This window comes from Pezoporus occidentalis, unplaced genomic scaffold, assembly GCF_034315485.1.
Source record: "Pezoporus occidentalis ecotype Australia unplaced genomic scaffold, CSIRO_AGI_Poc_V1 ctg270, whole genome shotgun sequence".
Lineage (NCBI taxonomy): Eukaryota > Metazoa > Chordata > Aves > Psittaciformes > Psittacidae > Pezoporus > Pezoporus occidentalis.
Genome location: NW_026914612.1, coordinates 357026 through 376545, shown reverse-complemented (window position 1 = coordinate 376545; position 19520 = coordinate 357026). Strand labels below are relative to the sequence as shown.

General features: G+C 45.0%; 1 protein-coding gene across 1 annotated transcript in view; it reads right to left on the bottom strand.

Annotated features, from left to right (window-relative positions):
- Positions 1-19520, bottom strand: part of PRKCQ (protein kinase C theta) — a 45527-nt gene that overhangs the window by 12474 nt on the left and 13533 nt on the right. The window contains exons 9-14 of the mRNA XM_062624752.1: positions 19216-19325; positions 18562-18685; positions 16042-16217; positions 13437-13610; positions 3269-3360; positions 961-1023 (exon numbers count right to left, since the gene is read on the bottom strand). Of these exons, the coding sequence (XP_062480736.1) occupies positions 961-1023; positions 3269-3360; positions 13437-13610; positions 16042-16217; positions 18562-18685; positions 19216-19325 (739 nt within the window). The remainder of the gene's footprint in view (positions 1-960; positions 1024-3268; positions 3361-13436; positions 13611-16041; positions 16218-18561; positions 18686-19215; positions 19326-19520) is intronic.

The window sequence follows — 19520 nt, the reverse complement described above, 5'->3', positions numbered from 1 at the left end:
AAGCCTGCAATGTAGTAACCAACTTTTGAAATAAAGATGAGCTGGACTGGAGCTCCCTAGAAACTCCCTTTTGGCCATGGGAAAGCAGACTGTGGCCTGATTTCTGCAGCCCTTCTTGCTCCCGTCTTCTCTTTGTCCTTTTCTATTGGTTTGAAGCACAACACTGGTGCATTAGACTAAAGCATCTGTGCCTAACTTTGATTCTCCTAGGGAAGACAAGCAGAGGCTGGAATGGGTGGGTTTGCAGTAGAGGACTTCTTGGGATTTGATAGATTGATGCATTGTGGAGTAAGTTCATACCAGTAACTTTGGGAAAGGACTTTTCTGTTTGAATGCAGCTGCAATGACCCACCTAATCCCCATTGGCTCCCTGTAAAGCCTCCTGGTAGAAATAGGCATTTCTCACACACAGGCTCGATGAACCTAAAAAAAGCCCCTTCCTCTCTGCTAGCTACACGAAGAGTTTGGGCAGCTAGCTGAGATTCAGGGTAGGTGAGATAAAACCCATCTCCCCATGGAACTGCACACAGCAGACCTGCTAATAACCTCAAAATGAAGGTATATCACTGTCTTCCTGCTGTTGTTACTTGAGCTGAGATTGTCACCACTGATCAGCATAGCAAATGCACCAAATTCCTCATGGCTAGCTTGACCTTCATACATGGAAAGCTTAAACTGAGTGCCTGTGCTGGGTGTTGTATGAATGACTCAGTGTAAATGTACCAAAGCACTTGCTTTTAATGTTAACTGAAACAGGACTGGGTTTTCTAAAAGGGCTCAAAACTGCCTTTTCTACACTCTCCCTTTGAAATAAAATAGACAGACTCTGTAAAAAGGAAATCAGCATAGAAATGCAATATCAGTAAGTACATCAGTAAGAAGCAGTCTCCCTGTTTCCATTGGTGCTTTCAGGGAAAGCAGGAAAAGTTTAATATATTAGACACTGAAGAGTAAAATTACCTGTAAATTATGCCCTTGGAATGGAGGAATTGGAGGCCACATATAATTTCAGCAGCATAAAACCTGAGTGACAGAAGGCACAGATTAGAACAGATGCTGCTCAACAGGCGTTTTCAACTAGACCCAAAAAGATGGAAGCTTGATCTCAGTAGAAGCCAATATTCCATTAAGTTCTCAGAAGGTTTGGGATGTCTCTAGAAAGCTTGGTGTAACTGGGTTTTGCAGGTAGCTGATGGATGATGTGAGGATCCCAAAAGCATGCCACATGGCTAGCAGCCCAGCTCCCGCTGAAACCACTTGGGGAAATGGTAGACACCCGGAGCCTACTCATCTTCAGGGATTTGGAAGGCATTTCTTTTTACATGGAACTGACTCTGAGGACTTGTCCTTCCATCCCAAGATTGTCTTGTATCAACCGAAGAGTGAAAAACAACCATGCAGTTCCTATTGTTCACCCTTCCTTGCCTCAAGCTATGGCTCCCAACACAATGAAGCCAGACCTTGTGGTGCCTGTATCTATGCACTGATTTACATAATCAGAGTAAATCAATGAGTTAGTGATGCACCAGGCTGTGAACTGCAAATTACAGTTAATGCCTCAGACACACAGCTGTAATTACTCATGTTCAGTATCTGCTGCACAAACAGTGGAGCGATCCCAGCAATGGGCAGGCTGGTGTGCATCACGGTTTGGGGACCACAGGCATTCCCCTTGCCTTGTCAGAGACCTCTCTGCAGCTCAGGTTTATGACTTGCTGTTGAAAGTTTGCCGGAGACATGAACTACCCAGCAGTGTGGTGGCCTTTCTCTGGGGTCTTTTTTGAGCTTGAGATCTTTGTTCTCCACACATTTCTGCTGGAAGCACACCACCACATCCTGCTACAAAGGGGCAGTATAAGGTTGAATCACCATTGTGCAGTGAATGCGCTCTCCCAGTGGGGAATGTAATCACAGGCTCCTCAGCCCCTCTGGTGATGCTTCTTCAGTCTTCCGTGCATTGGCCCTTAATTCTGAACATTTAAATGCTTTTGAAATAAGCCATTACATTAAACACTGATTTCAATGGGGGTTTGGTTTGGGGTTTTGAATTATTAAATAAAAATCTAATTCTTGTAGTGGTTTCAATATTGACTTTCAAAGTACCTTTTGCTTGCAGAAGGATTTAAAGCCCCTTTCATTTGTTCTAATTCTTCTATTTACTTTCATCAAAGATAAATACATTTTTAATTTGCTGTGGCTGTATTCATTTTTTGTTTAAATTTACCTTTTGCACTTTCAATAAGTTTTATCTCTTCCCCTTCCTTCCCCCCCTTGAACCTTAAAGGCAAAAAGAGAAAATCCCATTACTTCTAGCAAACAGCTTCACCTCTGATCACTGGAGTGGGAACCTCAGCTAAATCAGGTCCCGCAGCTTGCCTACAGGCCACCTGTGTTGTAAAAGAACAAGATATCTGGTTCCACAGATGGCTGAAAATGCATCTGTGGGGTTTCTTTAATGATGGCCCAGCTGGGGTGGAGGTTGCATCCACAATGTCATTATTTCGGCCCCCAAGTATGGGCTGAGCAAGAACAGAAAGAGTAACAAAGAACAACCCCAGATTCACAGCAGATACCTGTAGGTTGCTTTATAATAACCCTCATCTATAGGCCATGAATACAAGATACTAGGCATGCTTGGGGCTGTTTACAGATGGTGGAGGCACTTCCAGAGGTTAGGCCCCAGCTGGATTGAATGGTCCTTCTGGATGTCCTCTCTATTTGAGGGACTGCTGCTCTGGGAAGGGGACTTACCCAGCAGGCAGGGCAGCCTAAGGGACAGAAGGAGGTCCCTGGTTGTCAGGCTTAAGGAAAAGCCTGCAGGCAGATGCAATGTTGATGAGCAGCATCTGCAATGCTTCCAGACAGAAATAGCTTCCCTGGTTGACCATGAACGTAAATCAAGGTCACCTCTGATTGACGTGTGGATCTGACTGTGTGGATAGGCTCTAAAAAGCCTTCTGTGGGAGGAGAAAGAGGACAGGGAGAGGAAGTGACTTGCTCCAAACCCATCGTTGAGTTGCGGTGGTGAACTGCATGTCCGGTATGTTCAGTTTTGACAGAGATGGGATAGGGAATGATTCCACTTCCAGCACAAGCATTATCTCTGCTTTGCAGTTGGGTAACGTGTAGAGAGGTCAAATGATATGCCCAAGGTTTCCTCTGCAGGACAGTAGCAGAGCTGGGAATGAAATCAACTGGTGTCTGCAGCTGCTGCTTCTGCTTCTCCCAACCAAATGTGTGTGACCTGCAAGTAATAAGAACATCTTACGTTGCTCTAGGAAGGTCGAACTTATGACAGCTCTGGATATGGAACATGAGGTCTCCTCCATTGAGGTATTCCATGACGAAAAAGAGGTTTTCCTATAGAATGAGACAATAAATGACAATAAAGGGTGGGGAAGGGTAAGCTAAAAATAAAAAGCCAAAACAACCCACCCAGAAAGCACTCAAAAAGAGGAAGGAAAAGATGACTGTGAGGGTTTTGGACAGAAAGCAGTTTCTTTTCAGATTCTTCACTTCTCACTGTTCTCTAAGCCTGTAATGACCCTCTCTGCTCTGATTTGTACAAACTGTATTAGCAAACATAGCAAATCCACTTAATAACCAGCTGGTGCCGTTGATACTTACCATCAGACCTCAAGGCTCGCTAGAAGGGAACGAGTAACTCTACAATGCTTGTATAACAGAGACAGAACAAGCTCCCTGGGGGACTAGTGGAAGAGGCAGAAGTAAATCCCAGCTCTCCTCTGGTCCCCAGCCAACCCCAACCCCATTGTTGGAGTGATCTCAAGCTGGTGTTACCTGAATTCCTGCACTTCTTTTTGGGTCTGACTTTTTCAAGTTATCAAAGACACTGGCCAGGTGCAACAATCTGTTTTAAGTGTATGCTTGATTTCAAGTTTGAAAGGGGCTCTATTAAACAAGGTAAGTTGTAAGTTGCTAGTGGGAAGATTCATGAAGGAATCACATTTCTGGATGCCCACTGAGCGTTTGCAGGACAGAGAAGCTAGGAAAAAGATCCAGTCATTATCCACAGTTGCATGCAACTATCAGCTCTTTCAGCAGGGCAATGAAAAAGCTCCTCCTGGTACATAGAAATGATGGGAGGTGTGTGGGTCTCCGTACTGAATAAAGAGCAGAACTGATCACTAAGGTTTGCTTCCCAATCCTTGGTATACACCACACTGATCCCCTCGCTGCTCCATCACCCATAACTTCACCATCAGCTCCCTTCAGAAGCTGGAGGCTGATTCAGACCAATCCCTTCCACACTGAATTGTACCTACAAAGCAGGAGGGGGACCTTTTCTTTCTGGAAGAAGAGTATCTATGCAATGAGTTATGCTCCCAGATTAAACTTCTGTTTCAGGAATCTCATCTTTTGTTCACAAATGCATGAATAATATAGGATGTATGCAGTACTTCTTTTCCTCAAAAGCTTCTCTCTGTTGTGCACGCATCTGAAGTTAGTCATCTCCAGGCTATGCTGAAGTTGATGACTATCTTCCTTTTATTCTCTATTGCTTGTCGCATATTTTGGAGGGGGAAACAGAGCTCTTTTCACTTATGTTTTTAACACTTGGAGGAAAATTTTCATCCATAAGGTCTAATGGATGGAAGTTTTCATCCATAAGATCTAAAGGATGAAAGTTTTCATCCGTAAGATCTCTGGCAGCAAGTCGAGAGCTGGCTATTTAAAACAACAACAGTATTTGTTCCTTTCAAATCACAGCTGTTTGCTCTGATCTGTGCAATTTCCTTAGCCAGATCCTTTTAATTACAGTACTCTTATTTAAATGGACGTCTGCCTGGAAACCACACATGTCATCCAACAAGCACAGGACCAGAACTGGCCTCCCAGGGAATAAATACAAACTCTGCCAATAAAACAAATGGGTGCGGGTTTTCAGCTTGAACATCTTGCATCTGTGGATGTCAGTGCCCATAAATCAGTTTAAGCAAGTAAGAAGGCCAAATAGAGTTGAGGAATTTAGTAGTATAGAAATGCATAAATCTTGGAAGCAATTTCAGGAGCCTGCTCAGGAAAACACTTGAACAGATGCTCTTTGTGAAGGTATAAAAGAAGGTGATGAGATTTAGCCAACAACAGACCAGCAGCCACATGTACCACACTGTGATAGAAGAAATCTCATGGATCTTTATATGGGCCAGATTCAGGTTCAGTTAATGGGAAGCTGAAAACCCCTGGGTTTCCCCAGAAAGTCCACTGAATTTGGCTACACCTTATCTCACATCTTTAAGTGCAACTTGAAATTCGTGTTTATTCAGCTGAACAAGCAATTCTGCTCTACTTGCTCATGATTTTGAGCAGCCAGCTGATGCACTTATTTAATTGAACTGGGGACTCCAAACTGGGGACTTTGGCAGCATCCTTCTACCACCTGAGGAAAGAAAAGGTGGACAAACTCTTACATTAATTAACATCCAAAGATCATTATATGAACTCAACTGTCTAAAGCCAAGAAGCCGAAGACTACAAACTTGACTTAGGCATGATTAATACGGAAGTTCATGGACTACCAGGTACTATAGAGTGGTACATAAAAGAAAGACAGCATCATTCTGACTTTTCTGCTCTGAGACTTGGAAGTTTCCCTTGCTTCTTACAAAGGTCAGGTGTCTGGGATGGCCCACGGCAAAAACCTGCTCTAAGTATGTCATTATGAGCAGCAAGATATAATCAAGCAGTGGAAGCTGCAATAAATTATTGCAGACAGCTTCCTAAGGCTGAGATCTGTAGAGCACATTAAAAACGAGAAGTGGCAAACCCCATACTTGAAACCACTGAAAAGCCAACTGTGTGCTAGAGATTGAAGGGCTGGAATGGCGTGTTTGGAGGTGTTTGCAGACAGTCTCCAACCTACACTTCCTCTTGTCCTGTGACTCCTGTCTGCTGCTGTGAGGCTCTGAAGTCTGTCAGCATCTGGACCAGGTGAGAGTGAGTTAAGTGGGTATTTCTCAAGATGGTGATAAACCATTGCATGCCCTTATCCCCTGCAATGGTCCTAGGTCAGGGGCGCTGGGCAAACAAACAGGAATGCTGTTGCTCAGTGCTGAGACCTACACAGCTTTGAAGAAGGCTTGGGAAGAGCCCCTCACCTTCACCCTCCCTGTCTGCCATGTGTATAGACAGCAAACAACTTCCTGACCACCCATGAGAGCATCCTCATGTAGCAAGTGGTCAAGTCAACTTCTGGTCATGGTTCCAGACTCACATCACAGAACAGAATAAATCTGGTCTCATGAAAGAGTTTGGGGCCATCTTTTACAACCACAGAGCTCAAGGAGGGATGTAAAAGCATTTTCTGCACTCAGCAATGGACACTGCCCCAGGATAGTTGTCACTAGTTGTCTTGAGGACATCCATGTATCAGCCATTCCCTACTTCTAGATCATCTTGCATTGCAGCAGATGGAATATCACAAGCCTCTCCATGGGAGGATGAAGCACTGCTCCTACAGCCATCAGAACCATGCAACATGATGTGCAAAGCACAGTTAGACACACAGATGTACATCCTGCACTCAAAATAACACTGTTCCCTCACTGAGTTAATCCTGACAAATGCTGAAAGACTTGATTACTCCAAGAACTTAATTTCTTGATCCATCAGTCCCTCAGTGCCTGTGCTGGGCTCCTCTCTGCAGAGCTACCTTCTCCCTCTGCCTCCCCAGGACATGGCAGAGATGGAGTTAAATCAACCTGCTTCTGCTCTGCATGCAGCTGCTGTGAGAATGAATAGTCACTATCAGAGATGCTTTCAACTTTAGAAACAATGAGGATAAAGCAGGCAGCATTTAAATGTATCTTTTGAAGGTACATCCTATAACAGGCTCTTTAAACCTTCAAACCAGCTGGAAGCCCTCTAGAGCACTTTTCTGCAGAGATTTTCAGGTTTGGTTTTCTTTGCATGTGAAAGCACTTGCATACATACAAATACACCATTTAACACCACCTACTGAAAGGAAAAACTTCTTCTTCTCAGGGTTTCCTCAGGATGAGCATGGGAATAATTAATGCTGCAGGACAGTGTGCCTCTAACCTTATTTAAAGCAGTTACCCTCACAAATGGCTGTGCATGTGGAGGGGTCCTCAGTCGGATTAAGTGACCTAACCCTACTTCATGCCTACTGAATCAGGTGGCCCTTGCCAAGAGAAAGGTTTGACACCACACAATTCCTGCTCCTGATTCTTGTCTCGCATTTTCCTGACAGCCCTGTCTGAGTGCTCAGCCATAGCATAGCATAGAATCACAGAATGGTTTGGTTTGGGAAGGACCTTAAAATCATCCAGTTCCAGCCCCGTGCCATGGGCAGGGATGCCTCACCCTAGACCACGTTACCCAAGGCTCTGTCTGACCTGACCTTGAACACTGGCAGGGATGGAGCATTCATCACTACTTTGGGGAACCCATTCCAGTGCCTCACCACCCCCACAGTAAAGAACTTCTTCCTTATATCTAACCTGAACTTCCCCTGTTTCAGTTTGAACCCATCACCACTTGTCCTATCACTACAGTCTCTGATGAAGAGAGAAGAGATGAAGCATCCTTGTAGGTCTCCTTCAGCTTCAGATCCATTTTATTTCATGGGACAGATGGGAGCTAAAGGCCTCTCAGCCTTCTGCACCAGTGGGTGTTCCCATGCAGTGGGAAAACAAGGAATGCATTTGCACTGTGCCTACTCCCATGGGGATGAGCTAACACAAGGTCACTCCTCCCTAGTAGGTGACCATAGGAGTCATTTACATAGCTAAATGCACCATAGAATCATAGAATAGTTAGGGCTGGAAAGGACCTTAAGATCATCTAGTTCCAAACCCCCTGCCATGGGGATGAGCAAAGCCAATGTGTTACAGATTAAACTCTAGGTTTAATTTTATTCTCTGGTTTAGAGATGTGTTTGTAGCTCTTGTGTAATACCAGTCTATCTTCTGGAGATGGCAGCATTTCTTAAAGCTGTCAAATAATTCAGTCCGGACTCTGATCTTATGGTTTATTTTCTGTTCTAATCTTTTCACTGTCAGTGTTTTTGGCTGCATGTTAAACTGCTCATTGGTGATGCTTAGCTTTGTGTGCCCATCTACTTGGTATGAAGAATATGAATACATTGATACACATATGTAAGAATACATACATATACATAAAGGTGTAGACAAGGCTGGCAATAACTCCTTTCACTTGAGTTCTGAGATTCCAGGACCCTTCCTCACAGCTCCAATCAGGCAGAGTATAACACTTACAGTGGTAAACTGAGTTGCTATCAATCAGCCCTGTCTTGCAAGGGAAAGTGGCTCTCCCTAGGACTTAGGGGTGTTGGTGGATGAGAAAATGAACATGAGCCGGCTTCAGTGTGCGCTCGCAGCCCAGAAAGCAACCGTATCCTGGGCTGCATCCAAAGGAGCGTGACCAGCAGGTCGAAGGAGGTGATCCTGCTCCTCTGCTCTGCTCTCGTGAGACCTCACCTGGAGCATTGTGTGCAGTTCTGGTGTCCTCAACATAAAAAGGACATGGAACTGTTGGAACAAGTCCAGAGGAGGCCACGAGGATGATCAGGGAACTGGAGCACCTCCCGTATGAAGACAGGCTGAGGAAGTTGGGGCTGTTCAGCCTGGAGAAGAGAAGCTGCGTGGAGACCTCATAGCAGCCTTCCAGTTTCTGAAGGGGGGCTATAGGGATGGTGGGGAGGGACTCTTCATTAGGGACTGTAGTGACAGGACGAGGTGTAACGGGTTAAAACTTAAACAGGGGAAGTTTAGATTGGATATAAGGAGGAAGTTCTTTACTGTGAGGGTGGTGAGGCCCTGGAACGGGTTGCCCAGGGAGGTTGTGAATGCTCCATCCCTGTTGGTGTTCAAGGCCAGGTTGGACAGAGCCTTGGGTGCCATGGTTTAGTGTGAGGTGTCCCTGCCCATGGCAGGGGGGTTGGAACTGGATGATCTTAAGGTCCTTTCCAACCCTAACTATTTTATGATCAGTACTGGAGGGATCTTGGAAAGGAACTATTTTTCTCAAGGCTAGGAACAAATTTCTGTGAAGATTTGGGATCACCGGTCCAAAACCTAAGCAAAAAGTCAGATTTAGGAAACAAGTATTTTATCAGCTGAAAAATGGGAGGGGAAATGTAAATGTTTTCATTTTAAGAAGTCAACTTTTTCCAGGACATAGAGCAGACTTTTAGACATCTCAGGCAAAGCTGAATGCATTTTGGGCTGATTCTCCGCACAGACGGACAACAGGAAGGCGATATGTGTATTGAATATATTGATCAGCTATCACTTAACCCCATGCTTATGAGCTGGCCCCTTCTTTTCATTGCCAAAACACTCCAGCTGTTCCCACCACATGGGCTGACACAACCAAGAAGGGTCTTGCAATTACAATTACAGCTGCTCACACCTTCTCTGGCAGAACCTTGTTGAAATCCCAAAGCTCTGCTGAGGCACTGCTATTTCTACTGAACCATGTTGAGATTTTGGCCAGGACTGAATGAGACCTTGCCAGTTTTCTTGCTGCTGGTTCCTCAAAGCCTCCCTAAACTTCCCAATTCTTCCCCAACTTTCCCATTAAGCCTTGAATCAGCTGTTTCCAAGCTGATGTATCACCCCAAAATACCAGGAGGATGGAGACCTAGGAACACTGTAGCTTCAAGATCCTGCCTCCCAAATGGCAGAACACCAAGGCATGGGATGGTTTGTGCAAGGGACAAGGATGGTTTATACAAGGCAAAAACCCACTGCATTGCTGTATACTCTCTTATTTAGCCATCCTTACTGGTCAATGCCAAAACTAAGCTGCTGACTATAAAGACATCTGGTCTGATCTTAAAAGACACCTCATTTTGTAACCAGCACACCATGTTTTGTTTAGTCCATCCATCAATTTGTTGTGGTTCAGTGGTTAAATGGTGGTGGAAATCAAGACTTGCAACTTCACTGCTCTGCAAGATGACTTCAGTAATACATTAACATCCTGCAGCCATGCTCTGGTCAGAGAGGATCCTGCATTGCTTGGGAAGGGCATGTGGGCCTGATCCAGGGTTGCTCATAAGGTCTATGGCACAACTATGCAGTGGAGCTGAACGTCACATAGGTGTGAAATGCATGTGTGCCAACCCACACGCTCTGACTTAGGTCAAATAATTCATCTCTGTCCCTCTAACAGCAAGAGAAATATAGAAGAAAACTGAAATTCCTCTTGGAAAATTTTGCAGGAATTGTAGTTTCCTCTGAGGAGATATTTTAATGGGAAATTTCCTAAAAATACTCATGGATAACACTTCAGAGACTAAGAATCTTTAAATTTGGATCACACTCCTTATGTATAATCCTTTTCTCCTTCCTGCCAATGTAAGAGATTTTGAAGTCAGTCATGTGAAAATGGCTCACCACCAGGACTTTGAAAAGACAGAATACATTAGTAAGCAGAAAAAAAAACCTGTTTCAGTAAGACTTGCCTTTAAATTGCAATAAAGATGACTTCTCTTTTGGGTTGAGGTACTGTTCTCTGGTGCTTTTTTGTGCTATAAGCCAAAATGCCTCAAGACTTCATTTGCATTTAGGTAAAGGGTGTGAAGTAAATGAAGCAAAAGAAGTAAAGTAGCAGAAACAAAAGTGACTTTCAAAAAGGGAAAGCCTATTTTTATCACAGAATATCAGTGAAATGCCAAAAGAAGAATAAAACAGAAGCACTGGGATGCTACTCAGTGTTTTGGCGTTACTAATTTGGGGATTTCATGGAATTATAAACATGTTTTTCCTCCTCTCGAACATAACAGCGCTCCTTTAAATCTAATACAACAGAGTAACTCTCTGAGCTTGTTAAAATTCACACCATATAATTATATTGGCTGAATATCTGGATACAAAGATGACTGCAGTGAAATAAAACAGTCAAGTTCAAAATCAGATTAGAATTTTCTGCTTGGATTTATTCTAATGTAGAAAACCATGACGAGTATTCTGGGTTTCAAATGCACTGATTGTTCAGCCTATGCAGGAATACAAAGGAGTATTAGGTGCCTGGTGCCTTAGAAACACCAGTCTGAAGGGCTGTCAAGCTTTATGTATCTGAGCATTCACAGGTGACCTGGGTTGAGACCAAGAAGAAACCTATCCCAGAGAACTCATAACAGATTATGTGGCCTTTTTTTCCCCTCTGGAGACGTGGGGTTCTTGCTTCAGCATAGGAATGCTCCTGGTTTACTGCCCTTTGCAGAGGCACTCAGTACCTGAAGCAGTTCAGAAACCTTGCAAGGCAAAGCATTAGGGATTCAGAAAGTCATTGACACATGCATTTCTGTTTGAAACTACTTATCTATCCAGCGAAACCTTAAAACAATACCAGTGCTTCAACTGAAAATTGAAGTTTTCAATACCAAAGTCCAGAGAGGGGCTGCACACAGCAGTGCCCTGGCTTCTAAGACACTGTTCTAAAAGATATTATGACTGCAGCACGTCCTCTGAGCCATGAAAGCCTGTCCATGGTTTGTCACAGCTCTCCCCCTCTGAATGACTTTCATGCATCGAGCAATCGCCTCTTGGCTTGCAAAGGTCAGAGGAGAAAAACATAAGCTAGAAATCAATCAAACCGAGCGCCTTTGGCTGGGGCAGCCACATTCCAGCTTCTCTATTTGTGAACCTGAGGGCAAAATGGAGAGATCAAATAACTTTAAAGTGACAATGGTGACTTGAGATGAGATGGATGCTGGTTCCTTCTCTATGTCAGGAGAGCAACGCTGTGATGCTGCCCATGAGACAGTGTAGGAAAAGATCACTTGGGTTTTTGAGCCCGGCACCCATGAGTTTTCAAGCACTCATTGCTTTTCCATCCTGCAGGTTTTCCTTGCCTCAGCCACCACTGGAAGCACAGTCACCCCCTTAAATGGTCAGTAAATCCCACCTGGCTCCATGTGGTCTCTCATCTTTTTAGTCTCATGAGGGATGTGAACACTTGCATGCCACTTGCCACTGCTGCAACCATCCCCAACCGGACCTCCAGCTTGCAGATTGAGGTTGGAGCAGGCTGGACCATAGACAACACAGTTCTGTGCTGCAGCCAGTGGCATCAGTGCATGTCCCCAGGAATTACAGGCAGCACAAGCATCTCTCCCTGGAGTGTAAGTTCCCTTGTAGAGCTGCGAATATTTTGTCTTTTTAATTAAGTCTTGATTTCCTTTGCTTCAGGAGTTTGGTCATTTATATTTTCCCCTGAAGTCTGGGCCCCAGAAAGGGAATTAACTCCTTTCTTTTCCAGGCAATGATCCATTCCCAGGTCATGCTGTCTTCACTGACAATCCCAAAGGGGTTAAACATGAACACCTGGTCTCAGTGACACATCACCTATGGCAGTTCCCAAACACTCCCTGCTATGAATTTAATCTGTCTTTAAACAGGTGCCGCATCTCTTGGACAACTGTGATCTACTGCAGGGGTTATATTTGTTCCTCCTGACCCTGCAAAAGCAGTGAGCCTATTGCTAAGCAGGTCCTAACCTCACACTGAACAGTGCTTTGTGTCACTAAACCCTGGGATTGAGCAAGGACTAGGAGCATCCTCACAAAACCCTCAACAAGCAGCCTTAAGAGAGTGGTGTAGCTCTGAATCTGAGCTCAGGGACAGCAAGCACCTCTCAGGAACAGGAAGGACAAACAAGACAAGCTCTCAGATTTCCTTCCACTGTGTTTTCCTATGCCCTGTGTGTGCTTTAGCATTAAGGTGACAGATTATCACTGTAGGAAAGGCTATGGAAAGATCATCTGTTGGTGGTTTGTTGCCACATAGAGTCATGAAGATACACATACAACTTAAATGTCACTTCAATTTTGGTTTGGAGTCCTACGGAGGATTTCAGGTGAAGATGCTTTGTGTTACCCCTCGGAACCTCAATATTCACCACTTGCATGAATTAGGAAGTCTAACAAAACTTAACAGTAATTGGAGATAAAGAAGATTCCCAAAGTGAATGGCAGCTTTATTGTTTATTCTCAATAACCAGAGTTTCTTGAGTTAGCTTTGACTCACTGCAGCATGCATACTGCTTCATGGTCTAAGATGTTCTGATAACCCCAGTGTGGCCACATCTGCACCCTGGCTGTGGATGTGGCCTTTGCATGTCCTCAGCCCAGGGTACCGGGACACAGATTTTAACAATGGCTCTCTGCATAGCCTGGATCATCAGTCAGTCCTGGAGTCCATGATCCTCCAACGCCCCATGCTGCACCCAGGTTAATGTGGGCAAGGCATGTGAAATTGCTGGAGCTGCTTCCTAAGGGGTTAACCTGAAGCTCCCTTGTCTTAGCACCACTTCATGTCCAAGCTGTTCCCTAACATCTAGCAAACTTAAGCACTTCACCAAGTATCCATATTTCAACAAAGCATCCTCAGCCCATGGAATTAGGTATCAGATCCTTGTCTTACCTTGGTCTGGAATGTACAGAAGACATGAGTCAGGAATGGGTGCTCCCAAGCTAAGGAGAGGACTCTCTTCTCCACCATCGTACATTCAACATCATCATCCATGAGCACCACATCCTTCTTCAGGGCTTTCACAGCAAAATACTGGTCTGTGCTCTTCAGCTCAGCAAGGAACACCTATGGTGGAAATGGCTGCTCAGAAAGAGTGATGCTAATCTCACAGAGCTGGCAACACAACCATATGAGGATGGGAGCTGAGCTATGGGGAATTCACTAGGGTAGACCTTAAAAAAGCTGATGTTTAAGGCTCAGTTCTGACCTTAAGGACCATGTAGACTTTGAGTTAGTTCCCCACACCCAGAATAGCTGTATGAAGCTGAACCCTAGGGAGGCCTTGGTGCATACAAGAGCAGGGGCTACATGCCCATATGGACAGGGCATGTCAGAGAGCAAACACTTCTGATAACGGAAACCAACTTTATGCAAATGCTCTTGAGATACATTTCCTTTTTTATGTCTTCAAATAACAAAACACAGAATCTTGCTTTGTCAACATGTGAAATGCAAATGCCCTGCACCGAATCCTCAGCAGCTGTAAACTGATGTCCACTGTAGTTAGAATGATCTGAATCAGATGCAACTTTCTCCTCTTCCTCCCAGTAAGCAGGATGCCTGAGTAAAAGGGATGGGTCCTTTATACTTCTGCAGAGCTACTTCTCTAGGAACAGCAAAATACATCCCAGAGGAGTTAGGACCTCTGCCTGGTTTTATGGGCAGGGAAAATGAGACACGGAGCAGCAGAGAAGGGGCTCCTAGGGACCGAGGAGCAAAGAAGTTTCCAATTCTGTGCCTTTATGCTGCCTGTTGACACCACTTCTCATAGACTGAATAAATGCACAAGACACATCAAAGAGGTCTCTGAAGTTCTCTACCAGACACTATTTACTGAGTAAGCTCAGACATGTTTTACCTCTGACAAAAGCTTTATTTACCCTTTTGGCTGCTGCTGCATTTCACTTTGTAGCACCAGACAGTGAGCAGAGTTTAGAGCCTCCCTTGGTCTCTGCACTGAATGTCCACACATGCTAACAGTGCTGATGCTGCAGGCACTCTTTTTACCTTTGTTTTTGTGCATGGCACTGCTCTCCTGAGGAGCACAGTACATCTGTGACTTGTGCTGGGACTTCCAAGGTGGGCAATGCTATCCCCACTCATGCAGAGAGGACTTCCTCTGGCCCTCAACATCCCTGGTCCATGCAGAGCTGGAGAGAACCCTCAGGCAGTCAAATCTGCACACCCTATATGGGGAAGTGAATCTTGCTCCAAGCAAATAAGGGGACCAGGAACAACACCTACACAGGAAACTTGTGGGTGAGGTTTGTTGCAGAAGGGCATGAAATAGCCCATCCACACCCACATGGTGCACTGCAGAGAGATGCAGAGGCTTGCAGAGTCCATGTCAACAGAGAGGGCTAAAGCCAGATACAGAATCTGCATCAGGGAAGGCATTCAAGACTCGACTAGACAAACCCTGGAGCACACTCATCTGCTTAGACTTGTTTTGAGCAGCAGGTTGAACTAGATGGCCTCCAGAGGTCCCTTCCAACATGAATGCTTCTATGACATGTATTGTCTGGAGTCCAATGTCTGGGACATGGATTTTGGATGTATTCTGGCTCAGATCTCTAAATGAGATACCTCAGCTCTGCTTCCCATGCAAACTGTAGTCATGCCAAGTATTTCCAAGTATGGAAAGCCAACACAGCAAATATTTCACCAGTTTAAGAAGTGGTGAAAACAATTTAAGCCAGTTTAAGAACTGGCTAAAGCAGTTCCTCCAGCTCACTTAGCAGGCAAAAAGCAGCCCTTCTTTAAGGCATGGTTTCCATCTTGGAAAGATGTGAGATATGAGCAATACATAATGATACACATTATCCTTATTGGCTACGAAAATACAATGGTGAGTTCCTCTGAAATTGCTTCCTGCAGCTTTATGTAGGCACTGAACAACGCGAGTCCCCTTCCAGGGGACATCTGGGAGGAGGAGCAATTCATCAAGATTAATGAATCCACTGAAAACAGGTGGTTCTTGTTCCAAAAGCACAAATTCTTGGCTGTTACAAAGTTTGCTTTATGCTCCAGCACAAACTGGATGGGAAGACGGAGATGGGAAAGATCAGTTAGCATTCCCAGCTGGAGACCTGCTGCTCCGGAGAGGAGAGGTGATCCACACTTAGCTTTTCAGCTAAAGCTTTCACCTCCCTCTGAACTTGCTCAGCTAAGCCAGCAGGAGAGGGACAGCATGGAGATCTTCCTCTCTGTGGATACCCAGGCCACATCAACCTGCACAGCAGGGGAAGGTGCAGCTTTATTTGGCTGCTTTTCTCTCCTATCACGGGCACTCATGAAACAGCAACTACTGGGACAGAGGGAAGGTCTTTGTCTGAGGAAAGAAGTCTGATTCAAGAGTCAGCCATGCCAGACCAAGGGCTCCTTGGAGTCTTGGAGATGTTTTTTCCTATGTGGCCCTCAAACCAGATGCTATTTAGTGCCATAGAAAGCAATATACAGATGCATTCAATGGTGTCTCAGTCCCCCTGATGCTTACCTTGCCAAAGCTGCCTTTCCCCAGCATCTTGTGCAGGACAAAATCCTCAATGCTTAGTTTTAGCTGCACTTGGTGCTCTTGCTGCTCCTGGGGCTGTTCTCCTGAGTCTGACTCTATCAGAGATTCCCCTTTTGTTGTGCCCTCCACTGGAGACTCCCAGGAGATGCCTTGTGGCTCTGCAACACACGTCAAAGCATTCAAATAAACCCCTGGAACAAGTGGAAAATCCCCAGACCACTTACAGGCATTGTGCTTAGTGTCAAGAGGGTATTTCAAATACACAGTGGCCACATCTACTAAGTAGATTGGATCTGCTCCCAAAGTTCACTCCTGTGTAACTCCACCTTTTTCAGTGGCATTACTCCCACTTTACATCTGTCTCTTTGTTTTACGGCAGCGAAACCATGACCTTCATTTCTGGCTGCCTGTGTACTTCAGTCCTTCTTGCTCATTGCTATTATGATGCTGTCCCATTTTTTCAAGGTCTTCTCAAGACCCTTGGCAAAGCAAGACGAAAAGATGGAGCAGCATTTTCGTACTAGGCACCTACTATGGATGTGAAGCTCTGATCAAGTATTCCAGCTGTCCTGGAGTGGAACTAGTCAGATTTTCTTCATTACTGTATACACTTGGATATATGTGAACTTCTGAGATATCCTGGCCATTACTGGATTTATCCCATGCACTGAAATACACAGTGCTGTACTGTTCTAATTTGCTGAACAGCAAGAACACTACACATCAGACAAATAGACCCACATGTAAAACAGATGTGAAACCATCTGGGGCTTTACTGATTCATATCAGCGTAGCCAGTCCTACTTGTAGAAAAGAAAGAAAGTAAGCACAGATGGGGATATCATTTATTTCCCCCTTGGGGGCCAAAGTGCACTATCCCCTGAGCTCAGATAGCACCAAAACCAGCCTCAGAGGCTTGGCAGCTTGCTGTTGCACAGTATCAAACCCAGAGCACTGGTATGAAGTGGCTCTGCCATGCTTTAACTAGTGCCTTCTGACTTTTTGCTCGAGGTCCAGTTTCCAGGATATTATCTTCAGACAGGATACTATTAACTTGCATTAACAGCAGCCTTCTGATAGCTGAAGGGGGCTATAAGAAAGCCAGAGGGGAGCTCTTCATTAGGGACTGTAGTGATAGGACAAGGGGTGATGGGTTCAAACTGAAATAAGGGAAGTTCAGGTTGGACATAAGGAAGAAGTTCTTTACTGTGAGGGTGCTGAGGCCCTGTCACAGATCGCCCAGAGAAGAGCTAAATGCTCCATCCCTGGCAGTGTTCAAGGCCAGGTTGGGCAGAGCCTTGGGGAACATGGTTGAGTGTGAGGTGTCGCTGCTCGTGGCAGGGGGTTGAAACTGGATGATCTTAAGGTCCTTTCCAACCCAAACCATTCTGCGACTCTACGATTCTATGATGCTATGATTAAGAAAGTGGGGCCTAGGCTCTCAGCTTGACATTTGTTTGGGTTTGCAGCTGAAGATCCACTGTCCCAGTCCTTGCCAGGCTTAAGTATTGATTCACTTGCACTCTTTCTCCCTTCACGTTCTGGTAGATGCATTTTAAAGCTTGTGGGAGGCCAAAAACCATTGTGTCGGTACCATCATAGGGCTGCTGCAGTCACAGAACAGTGCTTGGAGGGGAGCCATGAAGGTGGAGGGGTTCTGAAATGACCATTTAAGTGGGTCACATGAGTACAATGAAAGATGGTGACATTTTTGCTCTTAATATTCAGAGTTCTGTGACTCAAACAAAGTTTGGCTGACAAAGCAGACAAACCAGGGATTTCCCCAAGAGACTTTAAGTTCTGTTTGAGGCCACTGAGCCCCCAGTAGCTTTGTCCAAAGTCTGTTAAAGCTTCTCCCCAATCTCTCATTCACCTTCCTAAATACTCGTTCTTGTAGCACAGAGGACCCTGAGACCAAGATCAGTTCCTGGGCAATGAATGAATGAATGAATGAATGAATGAATGAATGAATGAATGAATGTGGGAATCTGTCAATGGTTTTCAAAGGTACTGTGGGTTCAACCCACAACCAAAAATATGAAACCAGAAACAGAATTGGCCATGGTGATCAGAAGGATTCCCAATCTCGTGTTTAGAGCTTGGTTTCTCTTTAAAGTTCTCAGATTTTACAGTTTATGAGTCCCCAAAAAGGGAACAAACATATTTTTGCCAGTGGAGGTATGAGATGTGCTCAAGCACTGGGTCAGAAAAAGAGTTTAGGGGTTAGCTGGGTGAATGAAGGTTGGGGTCTCATTTCACTAGAGGTTGGATGGCATGGAGGAAATGCTGATTTATAGAGAAGGAATCAGGCTCAGATCCTACCTGGCATGCCCAAGTGATGTTGTCAGGAAGAGTTATTGATATCCTGAGATGAGAAAGGGTACGTCTTGCTCTAGGCTGGAAAGATGCATGAAAGATTCACTGGCTAATAAATTCCTTTGTCACCTCTACATAACCATGGACCAAGCAAAAATGTTAACAAAGCTTGCTGCCCTGTATCACCTTTTTTTCCTGTTGTGGATGCTGGCAATGCCTGAAGAGTTGTCACCTCCTTCGTAGTAACAGGGAAGCCAATTTCAAGAGGTCCATCCCTGGAGATCTGTTCAGTGTCACGCTGACAGCGAGCCTGGATTACAGAAAACAGCTAATGTCATGGTTTTGACATTTTGAGCCCTGTGTCATGTTCATTAAAGCACAGAGTGGTTTGGGTTGGAAGGGACCTTAAAGATTATTTAGTCACAGGCAGGGACACCTTCCACTAGAGCAGCTTGCTCCAAGCCCCTGTGTCCAACCTGGCCTTGAACACTGCCAGGGATGGGGCAGCCACAGCTTCTCTGGGCACCCTGTGCCAGCGCCTCAGCACCCTCATAGTGAATAGCTTCTTCCTAATATAATCTAAATCTACCCTCTTCTAGTTCTGATCTTACAGACACTGTGGTTTCTTGACTGTGACTGTCACAGAAGCCAGGATCTAGAAGAGGTCTTTGCTATGAGACAAGCATCTCTGTACCTAATGTCCAGGGGTTTGGTAACATAGAGGAACCCGCAGCCTTCTGTGATATGTGCTCCACTCAATGCCCAAATTACTTGCACTGAAACAAACACTGAACAGGTGATCCTCCTTTCTCCATGTGACGCAGGACTTAAAGTATTTACCTGCTGGGTGCTCCCTATCATTGCCAGAGCTTCAGCCATTAGTTTCTGGTTAACTCCACAAAGGTTTGCTACTTTCATCTGGCACTTGTGATGGACATTCATGCCACACGCTGAAAGAAAGAACAAGAGGTGTTAGAACAACAAAGGACTGTGAGGCTGTAAAGGCTTTGACATGAGGTTGGGCAGGAGCATGTGGTGCTGCTGGCCAAGGGCAGAGATAGCCACACAAACAGCTTAAAGCTTGGGCACCATTTATGTCTCATGGAATGGCACTCGGGTCATTTTATTTGTTTCTCAATGGAGAC